This window comes from Saccoglossus kowalevskii, chromosome 20, assembly GCF_978046115.1.
Source record: "Saccoglossus kowalevskii chromosome 20, keSacKowa6.1, whole genome shotgun sequence".
Taxonomy (NCBI): Eukaryota; Metazoa; Hemichordata; class Enteropneusta; family Harrimaniidae; genus Saccoglossus; species Saccoglossus kowalevskii.
Genome location: NC_140660.1, coordinates 23,594,700 through 23,612,986, shown reverse-complemented (window position 1 = coordinate 23,612,986; position 18,287 = coordinate 23,594,700). Strand labels below are relative to the sequence as shown.

The window sequence follows — 18,287 nt, the reverse complement described above, 5'->3', positions numbered from 1 at the left end:
GACGTCCGATCCGCGTCTTTCACGCATCATGCGAGATCTTGCAGTGAACAGAAAATCACTAAAATACGAAAACATGGAACTCAAGTTATTAACAGAAATAATGATTTGGCGAGAAAGAATATTGAAAAGACAAACGTATCCATAATACCACTGTGAAATATTGGGTACTGTTTTAATAGGCTGCTTATAACAAAGCTAATAACTGTGTCAGCAAAGTGACGGATATAACCACAAGAGACAAGTGATTGATTGAATCAGCACGTGGCTCAGCACGTGACTCAGCAGTGACTCAGCACGTCCAACGCTTTCTTTCTCCACAAATTCTGTGGTCAAACGATGTGTTTTTAAATTTAGTTGCAGATCGGACTGCGATAATGTCTATACGAGCTCTTAGTACCTGGAGTGTTTATATTTGCGTTGAAAGTTAGTCGTTTCCGAGTCCGAGTTCATTATTTTCACTTGTTCGCAATAGTTCATAAATATATGTATGAACAGCATGATGAATAAGCGTATTGTAATATTTGAGAGAAACGTTAGTAAACGTAGACAATGTAGTTGTCATAGTTGCAATTGAGATACCTCATGTGCTGGCGTCAAACAGTTTCAATGGTGAACTTGAAAACGATAGAAAAGTGTATCGGAGTTTAATAACTAGCTTTGTTTTGTTTTGTTTTAATTACCAGATCACAGGGAGAAACTGTTTTCTAACATTTACCAACAAAACGCGAGACATTGAAATTCGTATCGATAGATTTTTAAAGCGGGAGGGTCGTCACCTGCGCACACCCGGGAATTGAGTCCCAAGCGACGATAACAACACACGCTAAAACGCAAAGGCTCATGGGTAGACGCTTGTCTGTAAACAATGACACGCTATGGCCATTTGACGCATGCGCAGGTGACGACGCCCCCGCTTTAATAACGAGGCTAAGGAATCCAGTATAATGGTACTCGTACTTGTACAGTACTCGTAGACATAAAGCTAGCCTCAGTTTCAGGCTCAGGTTCAATCTCTGATTCAACTTCAGATTCAATCACCGATGCGATCAACTATGCTACAATACGTTTCATTTGTTTAAGTAAGATGTCTAATAATGGAAACCAAAATGTAGTAAACAAATGTATTAAATAAAACAAATTCAAGCCGTACATGGGATTTTGAACAGACTGTATGGTGCTGGTTGTAGATTTCTACATTATAACTTGTGAAAATAAAACAAAAACGACTTTAAAAAATCGTTAACGATTAATTCGCTTTGTAAATAATTTATTGTATAAAAACTACGATGATAGTTACTGATAATTTCTATGAGGCGTGGGCTCTGATTCGCAAATTTGGTTTTTGAATCTGAGGTTGAACTCGTCATGGTATTCGAGTCGTGAGGACTCCTAAAAATAACTGCGATATGTTTATAATTGCGACAATTATTAATATAAAATGAAATCAGGTATTAATGGTGTAATTGACACGGTATATTATTAATACACATGCGCAATTAGATTAGATGACGCCTACTATCGCGAGACTTCTGCGAGTCGTAGACTCGTGGATCGATCTGGAGGAATATAGGCGGACCGAACGTACGGTTCAATTTGCGCATGCGAGTTCCCGTCGTATTTTATGTAGCGATTCACCTTGCCGTTCTTTTGTGCACTGGGAAGGACATTCTGAGTGGCTCAGAAAAAAAAACAAATATTAAATCAAGACCTGACAATGGCTGTGAATTGAGTTTGAGAAGATGGAGAATTTGAAATGTTTCTTTCAGCAAATCAAATTAATTAATTGAAAAACGCTGGTTTAAAAATGAAGCCCTGGTTGAGATAAGCAATCAGTACAATGACAAATTCCTTCCCTGATAAGACTACCAAATTATTTATACCGTATCCAAATATACCTTTCGTTTGCTAGGTTACCGTGGTTACCGTGGGATAAGCTACGATTTCATGTTGTCACAGAAAATGGAACCCACAAACATGAAAATTCTATACTCCGCATGCTATCTTTGTCCGGATGAAAGTCTTGAAACAAGTTATTCTTGAAAGCTCCATATCCAGAAAAGTCACGGACATGCTGTCATTAAAGACTACTTCATTCTCTGGATTTCCATTCCATGGTGAAGTTTCAATTTAGATCGCGATTAACCAATCACGGTCGTGACGATCTACGCTCAATCATGATCGTGCCTGTAAATTATAATCAAAGAAAGCTTAGAAAGAACTCCCGTGTGCTGAAGGTATTGGAGACATGAAGTACAAATAAGGAATACTACCCGGTAAAACACCCTGGGCCTATACTCGGGGATGCCCTCAACTAATTAAATGTCCAAAAACAGAGGGGTGGGCTTATACTCGCGGGGGGGGGGGGCCTTATACTCGGGGAAGTACGGTATATTTACTATATTAGAAGCACATCTTCATTAGCACATTAAAAGCATTGTGTTTTTTGCATGTAAAATCATTGAAATATGTCTTATTTTGACCGTATACTTGTCTTTATCCTTTATTTTTACAGTTCGAAGTATTTATCGTTTAACAATTGGAAATATTGAATGAAATAATATTAACTATATATGATGACTTAATATTTCTAAAGTAATCAGAACTGTGGATTACCTAAAATCACCTACATACCAGCGGTACTCAAGATATCTATGGAGCACCTATAAATTTTGTAATTTATGCCAATTAAGTAATTAATAAACACAAAATTTAACCCTAAACAGAACATGTATGTGGGTTCTCCCTAAGCATCTACATGCGTATGTATTAAGTTTCATTGAATCTGATGAGTGGTTCAGATATTGGTGGAAAAATTAAATATTGGCAAATTTATATACAAATTAGGTCATTAATATGCATGAACTTCATCCAAAATCTAATAGGAACTGTGCATTATCTCAAAGTATCCATGTATTAAGTATTATTGAAATCTGTTAATGGTTCTTGAGAAAAAGTTTCATCAAAATCCAATGATGGGTCTTTAGATATCAGTGGAATAGCTAAAAATTAGCTAATTATCATGCAAATTAGGTAATTAATATGCATAGATTTAAACTAAAATATATCTGTGCATTAGCCAGAGCATCTATGCATCAAGTTTCATCAAAAACCAACATACGGTTCTTATGTGATATCAGTGGAACGGACAGACACGCACCCATACAGACACACTATCGGTAACTGCAAAAACTCCCATTGTGTGCTTCGTACATGGGAGTCAAAAACCAGAAACAATCACCTCAAACACTGAACCTGATACTGTATTGCATGATAAAATTTCAAGCCAGTCTGTGTGAATGTAACATGAACCAGAAACCACCCACACCAACCTTGTAATGCATTGCATGGTTCAGTTCCAACTACAGTAAAACAAACTGACGTGCATCAGTGAGAACCAGGAGCCATATCAACACCAAGTTTGAATGAAATTGGTCCAGGCATGTCTGAGAAATGGCCACTAGTCGGCCAAAGGTAAATGAAATTGAAAACTAACATGCATTTTTTTAAACAAGGGAACAGGGGCGCAGCGCCCTCATGCCATGGCCATGTGCCCCCTTACCCTGGGGTACAGATCCTCAGGCAACCATACATTTCTGATTGACCAGGGATCACATGTGGCCACAGTCTTCAACTGTGACCTGTCTGATAGTAATTTTGGCCCCAAGGAATCCATAGAAAGCTCCATTTTACCATAGACCTCCTGGAGGGTCTATGGTGAAACGATTTATCAATAATCATTCGCCACAATTGTATTACATGTTCCAGTTGCAAATGCACTAATGTGGACAGAACATAAACCAGAAGAATTGTCTTTCCACAAAAAATATATAATCAATTGTCAATTCAACCCTTTTAACGTGATCACGAAAACGAGCGTGACTGCGAAAGAAATCCCGACTGGACGCATCTGCAGGCGACCCTCTGCGCTGGAGTGAAAACCAGAGCGGAATCATTCCGGTGATTATGCTAATTAAATGTTTTGACTGGCATTGACAACGAATCAGAGTGCAGCTGTATACGTCATATCTTATCTATGTTAATGTACGTGCATGACCTTTCACTTCTGAGGTCCCTGTGATTTTGAAAGATTAGTTATATACATTGGACATTTAAATCGACTTAATTTCAGTAAACATGGATGAAAGTATCATATTTACACTTAGAAAGTTAAAGTATCGATCTTTGCAATCGAATCGAATCAACTTTTAAAAGGTCATGTTTACTTTCACAAACTCACTCATGAATAATCAATGACATCATGAATATTTAATAGCAGTCAAATGCCCGTAGATGCGTCTAGTAGGGATTTCTTTAGCGGTCAGGTTAGTTTTCGAGATCAAGCTAAAAGGACTAAAAGAACAATTAATTATTTCTTTTCGTTAAACAAAACTACGATTCACTACGATTCACTCGATATCGCACGCGCTCAAACGATTATAAGATTCACTTAGGCTCATTTGCATTACCCAATCAGAACTCACGAAAAGAAACGACACATTACTTGATAAAACTAAAATGGTGAATGTGAACGAGCTGTTTGGCCATCAAAAGAAAGCGCTTAATGTTGTAGTATCAAAGGGAAATGTATTGAAACCACAGTCCATTGGGACTGTGTTGCAACACAGTTGCAAATATTTAGACATTCCATTGTCTTCATTCACTTACCCACAAGCAATTTTCAATGTTAGAATAAGAAAATTTGGAAACGTGTCAACGATTATAAACCCTCTGTTTTTGACTCTGGGTGAATCAGCGCAAACACATACGCTGCCATAGTTTTAATCTGTGATGAGCTCCCGACCTTCACATTTATGATACAGCAACACTGATTGGTGACGCCAGCTCCTTGGCGCGCCCAATCAAATTACTCAATTTAACTGCAGTGAAATACAGCTTTTCATAACACGATCACGCACGGATTCGTGGGCCGGTTATGAATGGCCGGCTTTAGCGAAACCGTGCGATTCGGAAGATGCGCCAATGCCCACATCGTTGCACTTTATGAAGGCATATAATAACTATCAAAAGGAATTCTGAGTTTTTTATCCCACCATACAACCAGTTTCTCTTAATTTTAAACATGGCGTACGATTAAGCATATGTATTATGTCTGTGTGTACTAGTATGTGTTTCACAATTTGTTATATTTGTCCAAAAATGCCTTTAAATTTTGAATCAAAGTGAACTTATCTGGTGATTACAAGTATTACCAAGTGTAGGATTACACTTAAAGTGTGTAATATATGAAATGGTAGAATGTTGCTTATTCTCAGGTAAATCCAGTCTAGACTACATGCAACTACAAAGTGCCAAATATTCTGTCATCTCAATCTTGTGCATTTAGCCAACTTCAAAACAATTTGTATTATTCTGTGGCACACTCATACATTCTGATCTGATATTTGATTATTTGGTCATTGGCGGCATGTCTTACTCAACCTACTATGTTGATTGGGTACTGTAAACTCATTAATTATTCACTGGGTTTTTAATTTCGCTATTAGTGCTGATAAGAAAATGTACGTGAACATGTGAAATAAAAATGAACTCACTGTTTCATTGCCAAATTTGTGAAATTAAAACATAGTGAATATGCTCAAAACAGTGAAATTAAATGGTTTTACAGTAGCTGATAAAAGAATTGTCCTTAAAATATGATTTTTTCTTCATTTTTGTATTTATATGGATTACTTGATTGTAAGAAGAAAATAACTTTTCTAATCATTACATATTTTCTAATTGTTTTCATTCTGTGTAATATTATGCAAAATATTCAACTATTTTGTTTACCAGTACTACATGTTCTATTTGCATTGAAGGACAAGAGAGCATTGTTGATAATATTCATAAACTGTCTATTCAGAAAACTTCTATTTTTTAAGTTGCTAATGTTTGTAAGCCAATATATAATTATGTTCTTGCCAAAAAAGCAGTTTTAATTTTGTGCCAAGTTGGGTTTATCATTTGTTTTTTGTTATGACCAGCCACAATTTGAGAAAATCTCTTAAGTTATATATTTATTTATTAATCAAAAACTAGTTTGTATGTGCATGTGCATCGGTTACAGATACCTGGCAATTTTTATTAGGTTACAAAGAGCACATTAAAATGAAGAGTAGCGTTTGAGTTTGTGAATGAGAGAATTGTCTATAGAATATGTGCTGTGTAACATGTTGATCATTATGAATGAGTATTCAGTGAATAATAAACATTGGTATTGTAAATTATTAATATGCAAATGAGTTAAAAATTATCGCCTCTGGAGATCTGATATGTAAATTGTATTGCCAAGGTACATTTTGGTGTAATGTCATGAATTAGTTTTTGCGTATCTGTTAATTGACTTAATTAGTTGATTACGAGCGAATTGCTGTGTTATGTCTGTCATCGTTCAGGCCTATTTGAAGTTTTGGACGGAACTTGGCTCAGTGATTTGGAACTAATTACCAGATAACTGCCGCTACTCATTCTGACAGTTGGTATCCATAATTAATGTAGTGAACGATTAATCAAAAGATATGACGTATTCAGTGCTTAGTGTGATTGGCTTTATGATTGAAGGTTACGCCCTAGAGTCTTTTTACTGTTTTGTAATTGGTTAGAGTTTTGAAAATGAATAAAGAGAGTTTTGAGTTGGTCTTGGGGAACACAGCACGATAGACGCAGTCTAGAGCAGTCCTGGAGAGCCTTGGGGCGAGTGTTGACGCAGTCTAAGAGAGTCTTGGGTCAGCCTTGCGATAGTCTTGGTGATTTTTCCCCAGGGCGCTGTGTCTTATAGAGTGCTCGATTGACCGACTAAGACGAGAGTTGAAACGTATTTCGTTGTGTGTGTCTTATTTGACTGTAAAGCTTAAGTGACTTCCCCGATCCCATACCTCAAGGGGACGAGATATAGAGATGAGACGAGATTCCCCCCTGACACGTGTGGAGACCCCGAGAGAAAGAATATTTCCCGTGATACGTGAGTGGAGAACCCGGGCAGGTGTTTAACACACATTGACATCCTGTGAAGAAAAGTGAAATGATGAAGGTGTGTCTTTCTTGCGAACCGAACTAACTGGCTCGATGGCAGAGACGAAACCACGCTTGACGACTAACACCTTTACCAGTATGGCACCGATAAACGACGCTGAAGACATGAAGATTTCAGAACCCCTTCGGAAGGACGAATATTGTATAGGACTGAATAATTAAGAATTGAGCGACATTAAAGACAAGAAGATGAAGAAAAAGAACGACCCCGGACTAACGCGACGAAAGAAGAAGACGCTTTATAGACTTTGATTAGAACTTTAGCTATTTGCTTAGAGAACCGCTCGTTGGACACTGTAACTGACACTGTATAACTTAAGACGTTGAACTCTTTTCCACAACCCTAAACCTATTGCTCAGTAATGTAATGTATTGCTTGCTTTTTCTATCTTTTTTCTTACCGTTTTTTTGTGATGTTGAATTGTATGTATGTAAGCGCCCAGATCTTTGTTTTGAACTGATATTTAGTGACGTGCGAGGTCCTTTATAACGATTTAAGTGCGCCTCAGTGGACAAGTATTTGCAACACAGTGTTTTGAGTTTTGTGAAGTTTCATGGTGTTTTAATGAGTTTATGAGTAAGGAATATGATGGGAGGAATGATGCCCCCACGTGTTTTTTTTAAGAGTTTTGAGATTTGTCGATGTACAGAGATATCGACGTTTTAAGAGTTGTTTTTGTCTATGTGTTGTTTCCGGACTACTTCTGACGCTTTTTGAGTTGATAGCACCTTTGTAACGTTTTTTAATGTCTTTTTTGAGGTGAGAGTTTGGTGCGCCTATATACGTATTGCTTGATATCGCAAGCTTTTGTTCATGATTGACAGGATTATATGTAACTCAGTAGTTTCTATCGTTTTAGTCTTTTTCCCGTCTTTATTGCCAGAGAAGTAATGTATTCTGATAGCTTTATCTTTGCATTCCGTTTCCACGCCGTATGACGTTTGTTTAGATTAACGACTTGTGAGTTCAGTTGAAGTTTATAAGCGTATATGACAGGAGTTTGATTAATAGCTTTTTATTCATTATTTATTAGTTACCGCTTTGCAATGCTTCAACCGAGAGACGCATCCCTTGTAATCACGTGATCATGCTGTCGACTGCAGCGATTGGCTGATCACTTGGTTACACCACCACGCCTTAGTTTTTTGACCTTTTGATATAGAGTTTGTAACCTTAGTAACGGAGACAGTACAGCGAAGGGTTACCTCAGTGAACTGTTTTGAGAAAAGTGAGTCGATTGGTAGCCTTTCCCTTGTTTTTGATTTATAACCATTGATATTTGTGACTTTATAATCATTGTATTTAGACTTTATAATCAGTTTATTAATTAGTGTGTTTTACTCTTTTGATTTATACCTTTTCTTAGTATTGTATTTAACCTGTATGACGATGAGTAGACGACGGTATCTTTGATTTGTGAACGTGTTATTCCAGGAGGCATAATCTCAGTTTGGGTGAAGGGATGTGTCATGAATTAGTTTTTGCGTATCTGTTAATCGACTTAATTAGCTTGATTACGAGAGAATTGCTGTGTTATGTCTGTCATCGTTTAGGCCTATTTGAAGTTTTGAACGAAACTTGGCTCAGTGATTTGGAACTAATTACCAGATAACCGCCGCTATTCAGACTACTCATTCTGACAGTTGGCATCCATAGTTATTAATGTAGTGAACGATTAATCAAAAGATATGACGTATTCAGTACTTAGTGTGATTGGCTTTATGATTGAAGGTTACGCCCTAGAGTCTTTTTACTGTTTTGTAATTGGTTAGAGTTTTGAAAATGAATAAAGAGAGTTTTGAGTTGGTCTTGGGGAACATAGCACGATAGACGCAGTCTAGAGCAGTCCTGGAGAGCCTTGGGGCGAGTGTTGACGCAGTCTAAGAGAGTCTTGGGTCAGCCTTGCGATAGTCTTGGTGATTTTTCCCCAGGGCGCTGTGTCTTATAGAGTGCTCGATTGACCGACTAAGACGAGAGTTGAAATGTATTTCGTTGTGTGTCTTATTTGACTGTAAAGCTTAAGTGACTTCCCCGATCCCATACCTCAAGGGGACGAGATATAGAGACAAGACGAGATTCCCCCCTGACACGTGTGGAGAACCCGAGAGTAGAAGAATTTACCCCTGATAGTAATACCGTTAAATACTAATCCATTCGAAGTTAACCTGCAAGGTATAATGATAACACTTTGGCAATGTGTGTGTGTATGGTGAAATTTGCTTATATTTCTATTCTGAACGCTTTGCCTCGATTAACAATGAGATCCTTGGGTCGCTAAACTGTCCACCTCTGTTGGATTGAACACGTGTCATTTGCACAGCATAGTGTGTGATATTCTACTTCATACTTGGTACAAACCTATAAGATTGTAGGTTTTCTCGTACACTAAGATTGAGATACTTTTAAACGATGTCCCGTTACTCGTGTATTTAACGAGTAATATGAATGCAACGCAAAACACCATATTATAACTCTTTATTGTCAGACTTATTTTTCCAAACAGAACAATGACTAGCTTATTACTGTATTCCAGCTTTGGCATGTCCCGGCTGAACATCAATTCAAAGATTGACAAAAGATAAATCCAAAGACCAAACCCGAAAAAGATATGAAATGATAGCTTATAAGATCCTTAATGAGAAGGTTACTAAATAATTACAACCATGACCACTGCGTTGACAGTCACATCTGAAAGCAAACACAAAACAACAGTCCGTCATGGATGTCGACGTTCATCATTGAATTGAATTGCCCTTCGTTTTTTTATATACTTTTATGAACTTTTTTTAAATATAAGACAAATATTTATATTCACTACTAAAATGTTATGACATGAAAGTGATAAAAGAAATTGTTCACTACCTTACATGTCTATCTTTATTTTCCAGCTGCTCCATCTACTTGCCCAGTCTAGTGACAAATGACAAATGACATATAGGTATGCAATAAACGACATTGAATGTGTGTGGATGAGTAATGCAAGTCGTGAGTGAGTATTGTGTTTGGGGTGAGTATTGCGAGTCTAGGATGATTACTGCGAGTCGTGGGTGATATGACAATTGTTTGTAACAACACACTTAAGTAATTGCGACTTGATTTTTAGTCTAAAAGCTGGTCTAATAAACTAAACAAAGATATCATTGAATTGCATGTGATTTACGTTTTCAATCATGACACGACAGTTTACAGAAAGGTATATAATGCAACACTTACCTAAAACTCGCAAATGGAAGGTCTTTTACGATCACATGGCAAATCATTCCATTCATATCCTTCATCCCCACTGTAATTAGGAAAGATGAATTTTTGAGTGTGTGAGCGAGAATTGCGAGTGCTCGGGTGAATTGCGAGTGCTCGGGTTGTGAGTGCATGGGTGAGTACTGTGATTGCGTCGGTGACTTGTACGCTCGTGGGTGAATATTTTGAGTGAGTCGAGGCTGAGTATTGCGAGTTGTGGATGAGTATTTCGAGTCGTGGTCGAGTATTTCGAGTCGAGGCTGAGTATTGCGAGTCGTGGATGAGTATTTCGAGTCGTGGTCGAGTATTGCGAGTCGTGGTCGACTATTGCGAGTCGTGGTCGACTATTGCGAGTCGTGGATGAGTATTTCGAGTCGTGGTCGAGTATTGCGAGTCGTGGTCGAGTGTTGCCAGTCGTGGGTGGGTATTGTGAGTCGTGGATGAGTACTGCGAATCTTGGAGGAAGGCGAGCCGTGGGTGAGTTGTGAGTGTGTGGGTGAGTACTGCGAGTCTTGGGGGGAGGCGAGTCGAGGGTGAGTATTGTTTGTACGTGGGAGAGTCGTTGGTGGGTATTGTGTGTACGTCGGTGAGTATTGCGAGTCGTGAGTGAGTATTTTGTGTGCTCAGGTGAGTATTATGAGTGCGTGGATTGGTATTTGTATTTGTTCGAAACGTTGCAATAGATGTATGTTTTTTCCATAGAAAAAGCGAGAAATGTATAATACTGGCCACATTTGAAAAGGCTGTAAATGAAATCAACATAACAGTTTAATACACTCTAATTAACAGATCTTAGAATCCATAACTAACATCTAGTTCTCATTATCAGCAGTAAAAATGTTTTCCTTCTGTACACTTATTTCTAGATTCAAAGAATGTTTGATTTCAGCAAAACTTTGCATCGAGTCTTGCTAGTTGATTGAACTCGGTTGACATTTTACAGTGAATGACCAGATTACCAAATTTGTCGATGACCAGATAAAATTGTAACTACAAGAAGAAGACAGTTTTATGTGCAATTTAACCAACAACAACACTAAGAACAAAATAACAGTTAGTCAGCTTTACGCGCACATGGCACTATAACATCTACCGATACTCTCATTTAGTTACCAATTTACAATTTTTGTTAAATGCCTTACAAATGAGAGGAAATTTAATTTAATTACATTATTTCTACACAATCCTCAGCAGTACCCCCAGCATTGTTTGGCTCATTTTCCATCCAGTCTGTGTAAATCACTGAACCACCAGTACCATACTCATAGTGTTTATTGTCACCGACTACGTCGCTAACACCAACCCAATAACGACCTGTTGGGAATAAAAACTTTACAATTAGGAAATGTTGAAACAATTTATAACGCAATTTAAAGTAATCTAAAAACGAATTAATGACTAGAACAAAATTTGAAAAGATATGTCAGATTATATGCTTGTTATGTTAATCTACATTACAGAGTAATTATGTGTTAAATTACCGTCTCCTTTTTGTAGGAAATCTTTTACTGCATCCTGTTCTGCTTGAGAGCAGATCTCTGCAAGTCTGCCACATTGTGATTCACATCCGGCCTTTGCGTCTTGCCATGTTGTTTCATCAGTCGAAATTGAATACTCAGGAATACCTGTATAGACAACTCAAGGTTTAGTGACATAGACTTGGATATGTATTCATTACTTGTCAAAAAATGCAACAATGTCTAAAAACTTTCATCTCGTCAGAGATATACAAACACGGATATATCAAAAGTACTTGGTATGGTAAGACGTAATCTAATCTAATCTCTTAGCAAAATCCCTAGCAATTCTAATTGGGCCTGTTTTTTTATTGCATTTTCTTTGGTGTGTGATTTTATAATTGTTTTCAATAATTTCTTTTTTGCGGCAGGCATTTCAGTGAAGACCCGAGGACTGTTCACTTCTGTATAGTTTCCATTTCCAGAGCTGTCAATCATACTCTGTTCAGTCCGCTGGAAAACCATGTAATGACGCCTATTATTAAAACCGATTGACGTCATACGTTTGCATGCATAATTAATTAAGGGAAACATGACGCCTATTATTAAAACCGATTGACGTCATTCGTTTGCATGCACAATTAATTAAGGGAAACATGACGCCTATTATTAAAACCGATTGACGTCATTCGTTTGCATGCACAATTAATTAAAGGAAACATGACGCCTATTATTAAAACCGATTGACGTCATTCGTTTGCATGCATAATTAATTAAGGGAAACATGACGCCTATTATTAAAACCGATTGACGTCATTCGTTTGCATGCACAATTAATTAAGGGAAACATGACGCCTATTATTAAAACCGATTGACGTCATTCGTTTGCATGCATAATTAATGAAGGGAAACATGACGCCTATTATTAAAACCGATTGACGTCATTCGTTTGCATGCATAATTAATTAAGGGAAACATGACGCATATTATTAAAACCGATTGACGTCATTCGTTTGCATGCACAATTAATTAAGGGAAACATGACGCCTATTATTAAAACCGATTGACGTCATTCGTTTGCATGCATAATTAATTAAGGGAAACATGACGCCTATTATTAAAACCGATTGACGTCATTCGTTTGCATGCATAATTAATGAAGGGAAACATGACGCCTATTATTAAAACCGATTGACGTCATTCGTTTGCATGCACAATTAATTAAGGGAAACATGACGCCTATTATTAAAACCGATTGACGTCATTCGTTTGCATGCATAATTAATTAAGGGAAACATGACGCCTATTATTAAAACCGATTGACGTCATTCGTTTGCATGCATAATTAATTAAGGGAAACATGACGCCTATTATTAAAACAGATTGACGTCATTCGTTTGCATGCACAATTAATTAAGGGAAACTGTGCAGAAGTGAACAGTCCTCGGGCCTCCGGCCTTCGCTGAAATGTCTGCCGCAGTTCAATAAATAAAAACATACTTATAATGCCATTTGTAAATAGGCCCTTCGATGATGTGTTCAGAGATTGTAGTGGAAACGAATGTTTGGGTGACAACTATTCTGTGCCAAATTGTGTTTACAGTTACGCTTTAAAATAAGTGATTTTCAATGAATACAAATATCTGAGTTTAGCGCATATGGTGATAATCTCGAGACTTAATTTGCATATGTATATTGGCTTGCAAATGATTATACAATGATCTTCCGTAGCAACCATTTACATGTAATAACCTAATTGACATAAATAACAATAAACTTACGCTTAAACTCGCAAACAGCAGCAATTTTTACGCTACACACTACGTCATTCCACTGATAGTCAACGGCACCTCTGTAAATTTAAAAGAGTTTAGAGATGTTGTTGTCACTAATCATTTTATTGTTGATTTATTCACGTGTGCGTAATACCATGTCGGACATAGTTATATAGTACTATAACACATACCGATACTCATATTTAGTTACCGATTTTTGTAATATGCCTTACAAAGGAGAAGAAATTTAATTTAATTACATTAACTCTACACAATCCTCACGTGTACCCCCAACATTGTTTGGCTCATTTTCCAACCAATGAGTGTAAATCACTGAACCACCAGTAGCATATTCATAGTTTTTATTGTCACCGACTACATCTTTAACACCAATCCAATAATGATCTGTGTGGGAATAAAAATAAAGACGATGTTTATTCAAGAATTATAATGCCGTGCATTTTTGTATATCTGGTTCTTGTTCGTCAAACGATATCACGTGAGGACGGAAGGAAAGTAAGCAAAGCAAACTCTGATCTTGATTTCAATACTTAGAACATGACGAACTTGAGAACGCCAGCGCTACCGAAACGGCTCTGGTTACTCTCAGAGGATTAATGAATAGGAATGAACGGGGAAAGATGAAGCAGATAAAATGGGTGGTGGTAGCTTTCCAAAGTAGGTTACATTATATACAGTATTCTACATGCCGTACCCTGAAACATGATTCGTGTGATTTTAAACGCGCATTTTTCTCCTTGGTTTTACAAAACGGTATTTTTTTCGAATATTTACCAATGAACAAGCTAAATAACCTCTTTCGTCAATTCTACGGTAGTTTGTACATGTAAACCGTTCAATATCCCTACAAATCATCACTTCTATGTGACTCTGGCAACTGAATCGTCACCATAATCGTCAATCATGTCTTTGCTGGTTTGGCGAGGGAATTGTGGGAAAAGATCCTTTTCTGGATACAACATGATGCTGTATTATTCATTATTGTGATAAATCACCACCATCATCAAAAATAAACAAATTTAGTGAAATTGCTTGAAAAGTTTACATTATCGTATGATATTAATGTAAAACTACCACGTCATAAAATTCTCTGAATATGATACTCTGATAATGGAGATTTATAAGAATAATTGGCCGCGGATCGGCCATTATCCCTAAACATATAGCAAAGATTACAATTAAAACTGACAACTCAAGCACTGTGCAATAGAAACTACGATATGTAAGATTAGATATTACCTACTACATCGATCACAAATTAAACACATAATCTTAATCTACGTTTCACTTCTCCTAGTTATGATTTATATCATGGTGTTCATGGTGTTTAAACTTACAGTCTCCTGCTGGTAAAATGGCTTTGATTGCATCCTGTTGTGCCTGAGAACGGATCTCAGCAAGTTTCCAAGAAGGAAAAGATTCACATGCAGCCTTTGCTTCCTCCCATGTCATTTCATCAGTGAGAACCTCATAATCAGGAATACCTTGAAATGATATTCATTTTATAATAAATCAAACTTATTTTGATCATAATACTAAACAGATCAGACGAGATAATATACCATTTTCCGTTCACTGTGAGATCCCGCGTTATGCGTGAAATCGAACGTAAAAACAGAACAAACAAATGTCTCAGCGTCGTAGTGACGTCAAAAGCGTGTAATTCGACAAACGTAAACGTTTGCCGAGGGTAGTTCCATGCTTCATTACATGCTATACACATTTGATGGTTGTCAATTTCGATAGTTAGGGAATCTTAACGCATTGATCCTTCTCAAAGATTTAAGTATTTAGCTATAAACAAAATTCTAGTTCAAAATCAAATCTTTCTATTTTTGCGACAGACGCGACATTTTGCCCCTCAAGGATAATCACCTATTCCACAGTCTACTTGTAATAATATGTAAAATTATTTCTTGGCCATTATTATAATTACTACTACTGTTATTAATATTATTTAAAATGTATTTAAATTACTTCCGACTTGTCCAATAAATACATACAAATAAAAATCAATATAAATCAATCACAATTTCTACTAATGATTACATTATGACTAGCTATAATATGCATACTTACATGCTGCTCGTCCCTGGACAGACCTCTGTTAAGATAACACATATATATGTAAATTTGTCTTACATACTAAATTCATACAAATATATGTAAATATGTCTTACATACAAAATTCATACAATATGTAAATCTGTCTTACATACTAAATTCATACAAATATATGTAAATATGTCTTACATACTAAATTCACATGAACATATGTAAATATGTCTTACTACTAAATACACACAAATATATGTAAATCTGTCTTACATACTAAATTCATACAAATATATGTAAATCTGTCTTGCATACTAAATTCACACAAATATATGTAAATCTGTCTTACATACTAAATTCATACAAATATATGTAAATCTGTCTTGCATACTAAATTCACACAAATATATGTAAATCTGTCTTGCATACTAAATTCACACATATATATGTAAATTTGTCTTACATACTAAATTCACACAATATATGTAATTCTGTCTTGCATACTAAATTCACATGAACATATGTAAATCTGTCTTACATACTAAATTCATACAAATATATGTAAATTTGTCTTACATACTAATTTCACACAAATATATGTAAATCTGTCTTGCATACTAAATTCACACATATATATGTAAATTTGTCTTACATACTAAATTCACACAAATATATGTAAATCTGACTTACATACTAAATTCACACATATATGTAAATTTGTCTTACATACTAATTTCACACAAATATATGTAAATCTGTCTTACATACTAAATTCACACATATATATGTAATTCTGTTGTACATACTAAATTCACACAAATATATGTAAATCTGTCTTATATACTAAGTTCATACAAATATATGTAAATCTGTCTTACATACTAATTTTACACAAATATATGTAAATCTGACTTACATACTAAATTCACACATATATATGTAAATATGTCTTACTACTAAATACACACAAATATATGTAAATTTGTCTTACATACTAAATTCATACAAATATATGTAAATATGTCTTACATACTAAATTCATACAATATGTAAATCTGTCTTACATACTAATTTCACACAAATATATGTAAATCTGACTTGCATACTAAATTCACACATATATATGTAAATTTGTCTTACATACTAAATTCACACAAATATATGTAAATCTGTCTTACATACTAAATTCACACAAATAAATGTTGCTAGGTGGGGCTGTTTATGCTGTACCTTACAATTCAATATACACACGGTTTTAGTAATGTTTCACAATGACTTTACATATTAATCAGTTTAAAAATAGATTTTTGACATTCTTCATTATCAGAAAGAAATAGAAAGAATTATAGTTTTGTTTACATTAATATAGTTGAGTTTGAACTCATTTGCATATTCGAAAATATTTGATCTACAAGACCCTGTAGTCACCCGGTTACTTTTATCACTTTAATAAAACGTTTTACTCCATGAATCCGGATAACATTTCCAGTTAATTAGATTAAAATATACATGACTTGCGTGCGAATATGACAGAATCCCACGCCATTCCCGTGTATTTCGTTGCGTATGGAATTTATTTTCACGACTGATGCGGTGTATCCTGCGGCCGTACTTTCACGAGTGAAGCACCGATACACAGCAGGATACCCCGCATCTCGAGTGAAAATATTTCTATAATAAAAGGCTGAAAAAAAGAATCAAACAACTTATGTAAAATTATTTTTTCAGACACGTTTTTGTTTATTTTTTTTAACGTGAATATAGCAAGTTACAAAATTCATGGAGAATGCAAATGCACGTTGATATTTCACTCCACTCTATTTCCATTACAAAATCAACATGATCGAAACAACACTCGAGCTGGCGTAGTATAATATCTGCCCAGTGGACGAGTTTCGAGGTACATCGCCAGTGGTCGTTATCCATACGAGAATAGGGGTGGGTGGGTGACAGTTAGCTTGCGCAATTTATTCACTGGTTTCCCTGGATACAGACGTACTAGTAGACTATCGAACATTTACCTTCTATGCAGAAATTGCAAAGTTTTTACACCAGAGCGCGAAAGTTTCGAATGTAATGGCGGAAACTGACTCTACTGCACTGGAATTTAATCAACGTCGATTCGGCCACATTCTGCGTGTATGCTAGCCAAATTAACCAGACAAACTGGAACTTCATTGATCAACTCAAAAACAGACACCCCAGAACGAAAAACGAGCATTGATAACAAGATCAAAGTACTTATTGTAAACTTACCTTAATTGGATCTGCTAAGGCAAAACCACCAACAATGAGTATCACCAGTAAGCCTAACATTATTCGTATCGTTGATGCGGTCGTCTTGCTCAGAGAAATCGGAGTAGAATTTGATGTGCAGCGTTTTTCGACTGACTGACAAACAAGACAGTTCATCAGCCATTTATAGAAGTTGTGTAACACGTGCGTGAAGATGTGTCAATTCTTTCGTGTTGTAGCTAATAGGACCGGAAGAATCTAAATAGCGTAGTTTCGTGTGAGGGACATTTTGATACACACGGCATTACTAGTCGTGACACATTGTAATTTTTAAAACAACACAACAAGAATAGGTTTGGATACAGCATTTACTTTCCACAGTTATATTCTCATTCAAAACAAATGTACATTGCATGAGATAAATATAACAATAACAGAATTGTAATGAGAATATTTTTGGTATGAAATATACAC

The 18,287-nt window shown here is 36.0% G+C and overlaps 1 protein-coding gene across 1 annotated transcript; it reads right to left on the bottom strand.

Moving 5' to 3' along the window:
- Positions 1-9,491: 9,491 nt before the first annotated feature.
- On the bottom strand, positions 9,492-17,965 carry LOC144342265 (C-type mannose receptor 2-like). The gene is made up of 10 exons (XM_085494307.1): positions 17,835-17,965; positions 15,603-15,627; positions 14,861-15,007; positions 13,763-13,907; positions 13,509-13,579; positions 11,752-11,895; positions 11,440-11,584; positions 10,247-10,316; positions 9,896-9,943; positions 9,492-9,721 (listed from the first exon to the last, which is right to left on the bottom strand). The coding sequence occupies exons 1-8, from the start codon at positions 17,892-17,894 to the stop codon at positions 10,247-10,249; spliced, it is 807 nt and encodes a 268-aa protein (XP_085350433.1). The 5' UTR covers positions 17,895-17,965; the 3' UTR covers positions 9,492-9,721; positions 9,896-9,943.
- Between the last annotated feature and the right edge of the window lie 322 nt (positions 17,966-18,287).

What these genes read in the sequence shown, in the direction of transcription:
- LOC144342265 (XM_085494307.1), bottom strand. Translation starts at nt 17,894, where the DNA reads ATGTTAGGCTTACTGGTGATACTCATTGTTGGTGGTTTTGCCTTAGCA. An exon ending in CCTTAGCAGATCCAATTAAG is followed by an intron (nt 15,628 to 17,834) that starts GTAAGTTTACAA and finishes TTATCTTAACAG; the next exon opens with AGGTCTGTCCAGGGACGAGC. An exon ending in GAGGATTGTGTAGAAATAAT is followed by an intron (nt 10,317 to 11,439) that starts GTAATTAAATTA and finishes TCCTAATTACAG; the next exon opens with TGGGGATGAAGGATATGAAT.